General features: G+C 27.4%; 1 protein-coding gene across 1 annotated transcript in view; it reads left to right on the forward strand.

The window, feature by feature from the left end:
* LOC119581128 overlaps positions 1 to 5,000 on the forward strand; it is an 8,496-nt gene that overhangs the window by 1,829 nt on the left and 1,667 nt on the right. Inside the window, exon 2 of the mRNA XM_037929472.1 lies at positions 4,565 to 4,671. Coding sequence (XP_037785400.1) covers positions 4,565 to 4,671 — 107 coding nt within the window. The remainder of the gene's footprint in view (positions 1 to 4,564; positions 4,672 to 5,000) is intronic.

The following is a 5,000-nucleotide window of genomic DNA, read 5'->3' on the forward strand; positions in this document are numbered from 1 at the left end:
TATGATAATAAAACGGTAATAGCAAGAAAATTAATGATGGTATGACAATAGCAATGATGATAATGATAGTGATAAAAGCAACAACAATAATAATAAGAAAAATAAAAACATTGGTGATAACGATGACAATAATAATGATTGCAATAATAATGATAAAGATAATGATAATAAAGATAATAACAGTAATAATAATAACAAAAGTAGTAGTAATCATAATAATGATAATAAGTTAATTATGACGATGATGATAATGATAAGGACGATAACCATAACAACAATAATGATAATGATAATAGTAATAATAATGATGATAAAGATAATGATAATGATAATGATAATAAGAACAAGAACTACAGCAATAATGATAATACCAGTAATGATAATGATAATGATAATTATAATAGTAATAATGATAATAATAGTAATGATAACAAGGATGATGAAGATGATGATAAAAATAGTAGTAGTAATAATAATGATGACATTGTTGCTGCTTATGATGATGATGGTGATGATGAAGATGACTATGATGATGATGATGATGATGATGATGATGGTGATGATGATGATGATGATAGAATAATAGAAATAATAATGATGACATTGATTCTAAAGATGATGTCATGGAAATAATAATGATGATAATGATAATAACTATTATTATTATTATTATTATTATTATTGTTATTATTATTATTATTATTATTATTATTATTATTATTATTATTATTATTATTATTATTCACCCTTATTTTGTCATTTTCATTATTGTTATTATCGTCATAATTATTACCACTACTACTGTCATAATTATTACTATTATTGTGATCATTATTATCATAATCGATATTATTATTATTATTATCATTATCATTATTATTATTTGTAATATTGTTATCATTATTATTATTATAATAATTATTATTATTGTAATGCTAATACTTATTAATGCTGTCATTATTATTATTATTATCATTATCATTGTTCTTCTTCATATTATCGTTATCGTTATTGTTATTAATACCATTATCATTGTTATTATCATTATCATCATCATTATAACAATCATAGTGATAATAACGATGACAACAATTAAAATGATGATATAAACAATGATAAACATGCTAATAATGAAACTAAGATTTTTGATAATGATAATGGTGATACCCACAATACGTTGTTAAGAATAACAAAAATCATGTTCATAATAACAACAATAATGAATAATAATGATGATGATGAGACAATAATGATAAAAATAAATCTATTACCTGGTAAGGGTGACTGTAGAATAAGGATACACTAAGAATAATGAAAAAATAGTGATCATAACAATAAAATGATGAGACGAGTAATAATAACAACAATAATAATAGTGATAATGATAATGACGATGATAGTGATAACAACAACAGGTTTCTTCATTCGTTGGGATTTATACTTCTTGATATATATGCTAAAATTTGTACATTTTTCTTTTTCTCTTATCATTATTATTGCTGCGATAATGATAGCAACAAAGACATTGCTTAACGAGAATTATAAAATCAATAATGATGATAATAATAATGTTTCCTGATCAGCAATGGTATCAAAATTAGTGAGAAAAAAACAACTATGATACAGTTAATGATGATGATAACAGTAATTATCATTATTGTCATTTGTCAAGGATAATGATGATAATAATAATGGTAAAAGAGAGAATAACAATAACAATGAGAATAATGATTATCGTAATGACGATAATAATGATAACATTGATGATGATAATAATAATAATTACTGTAATATTAGTAATGATAATAATAGTAATAATAATGATAATGATTACGATGATCGTGATAGTAATAATTATGTTAATGATTATGATAAGGAAAATTATATAATAATAATAATAAAATAATAATAATAATAATAATAATAATAAAATAAAATAATAATATCAATAATAATAATAATGATAGTGATAATAAGGATAATAATAATAACAGTGATAATGATAATAATAATGAGAATGAGAATGTTAATGATTATGAGAAGGAAAATGACATAATAGTAGTAACAATAATAATAATAATTATTATTATTATTATAATTAAAATAAAAATACTAATCATGATAATAATAACCATAGTTAACCATTATTATTATTATTATTGTCATTATTATTATTATTATTGTTATTATTATTGTTATTATTATTATTATTTTATTTATTATTATTTTTAACGTGAATTCAGTTTCCTCTTTCGTATTCTAGAATATCAGATGCACTGAAAGATTTAATGAATATTATTATCCCATCTATGTAACTGCTGGGTATGATACATCTGGATGAATCTCACAGCAACGAGACACTGAAAATGTAAACAGAGGGTATTTTTCTCATTAGGCACATGATCTCAATGAGTGTGGGTGTTGTATCTGTGTCAACAAAATATTATATTTTCTCCGTGTTTTTTTGTGTTGACAAGATACCACGTGTGGTGCAGTACAGATCAGAGAGAAAAGAACGTTTTATCCTTTTTTTTTTATACAGCGTGGATAACAGAAATGAACTGGTGCGTTCGAGGAGATATAATGATAGAACAAGCTCGTTATATTTAACTGTCACCTCTTGTGATACTCTGATTCTGTCGTCCATTGACATTTCTCTTGTGTAAATATCAATAAAAAATAAATAAATAAATAAAAATAAACAAACAAATAAATAAATAAATATTTATAATAATAAATAAATCATGCTTTTTGATAAGGTATCGTTTCCTGTGTAAATGATACTGGTCCATTCCCTAGCCATTATTTGGTCTACGAAATAATAATCACTATTTCATGCGTTTTATATATATTTATTTTGTCGTTATCTGTTTTCATTCTTTTACCATTATGGTTGTTTTTAATATTATGAATACTCTGACCATGTAATTTTATGGGTAATGACGATGGCAGTATATATATAAAAAAAAATCAATCATTATTTTGGCAGTAGGGTAAACTTCATATGCAAATACTATTTAAATATTTTTTTTCTCCTTAAAAAGGCAGATGGAATCAATTCAATAAACCCGTTAATACAACACAAACAGGAAGTTGATAAAGATCTAATCACTTTTTTGTTTACAGAAAACGCCCGATGCAATATGTTTGGTTAATTGAATGGGAACCTCATCATATTTCCCAGTTTGTTTGCGTTTCTTATGAGGTCAGTTGAACATGACCGACTTACAAGCGTTGCAGTGATGTATACTGTAGATTGCATGCACAAGCACATAGCAACTTGCACAACGTGTAAACACACACAACACACACACACACACACACACACACACACACACACACACACACACACACACACACACACACACACACACACACACATACACACACACACAAAATCACGTACAAATATAAACAGTTATAGTTATCATTGCTATTTTAGTTATTACTATCTTTAAATTATTATTCATATATTCATGATTATTGTTATCATCATGATATCATTATCATCTTACTACTGTTACTACTAATATTATTATTATCATCAGAATCCCTATTGCTATTACCATCATCATTATCACTATTATTATTATTATTATTTTTATTATTATTATTATTATTATTATTATTGTTATTATTATTATTATTATTATTATTATTACTATTATTATTAATTATTATTATTATTATAATAATGATAATAATAATAATAATAATTATTATTATTATTATTATTATTACTGTTTTTATTATTATTGTTATTATTATTATCATCTTATTATCATTAGTATTATATCTATCATTATCGTTGTCATTATCATTACTACTGCAACTACCACTAAAATTACTACTACTACTACTACTACTACTACCACTACTACTACGACTACTACTACTGTTATTGCTATATCTATAAGTATAATTATATTTTTCTTTATTGCTACTATAATTAATATTTTGATTATTAACGATGAGATATTAATTATTAATTATTAATCATATCAGTATGAAACAGCCAGACAACTAATTAAAACAATTAAACACCCATTAACCACTCCTTTCTCTGTAATCTCCCTCCCCAAGCAAAAAAAAAAAAAAAAAAAAAAAAATGTCACGTTAAAACTTCTCCTTTCTCGCCTTTGCACACACTAATCCCCCCCCCCTCCGCCTTTCACTATCCACCGAAGTCACATTGAAAAGTTCCCCATACCCCCCCCCCCCTCTTTTCTCCTCCTCCCCAACAGCCAAACACTTATTGACCCCCCACCACCCACCCACCCAACCCCCACCCCTTTTGCTCCCCTCTCCAACACCCAAACAAATTTAATAAAAAAAACTTCACCCTCTTCTCTCCCCAACAGCCAAAGACCCATTGAAACTTCCCCTCTTTCACCCCCACCCCCCAAATAACGAAACAAATTCAATTCAAAACTTCCCCCTCCTCTTTTCGCCTCCCCCACTCCCCTTCCCTTAGCATCGAAACAAACTCACACTGAAACTCCCGAAGCTTAAGAATTTCTTCCATTTAATTTCACTCCGACCGCCTCCTCCTCCCTTTATCCAGTGATGTGTCGGACTGCCTACGCCCTTCTGCTATCAGTGGCGATGTGCCTTCAGCTCGCCGCCGCTTCATCACAGCCGCTGTGGAACGAGCAGTCAGTCGAACACGAGGTCAGTAAGTCTGGTGGTGAAAATGCGGGTGAAAAAAAAGGTATGCTTGAGAATGCATGAATAGATGATGCAAGATTTGTTATTTCTTTTGGAAATGCTGGTAAAAAAAGTATGCAGGAGAATGAATGAATAGATGATGCAAGAATTGTCATTTCCTTTTTAAACGTTTGTAAAGACAGCGTGAGTAAGAATGCATGGATGGATGGTGCAAAATTTGTAATTTCTTTTGGAAATGTTGGTTAAAAAAATATGCATGAGAATGAATGAATGGATGATGCAAGATTTGTCATTTCTTTTGGAAATGTTGAAGAAAAGGGTGCATGAGAATG

Source organism: Penaeus monodon, chromosome 14 (assembly GCF_015228065.2).
Source record: "Penaeus monodon isolate SGIC_2016 chromosome 14, NSTDA_Pmon_1, whole genome shotgun sequence".
In the NCBI taxonomy this organism is placed as follows: Eukaryota; Metazoa; Arthropoda; class Malacostraca; order Decapoda; family Penaeidae; genus Penaeus; species Penaeus monodon.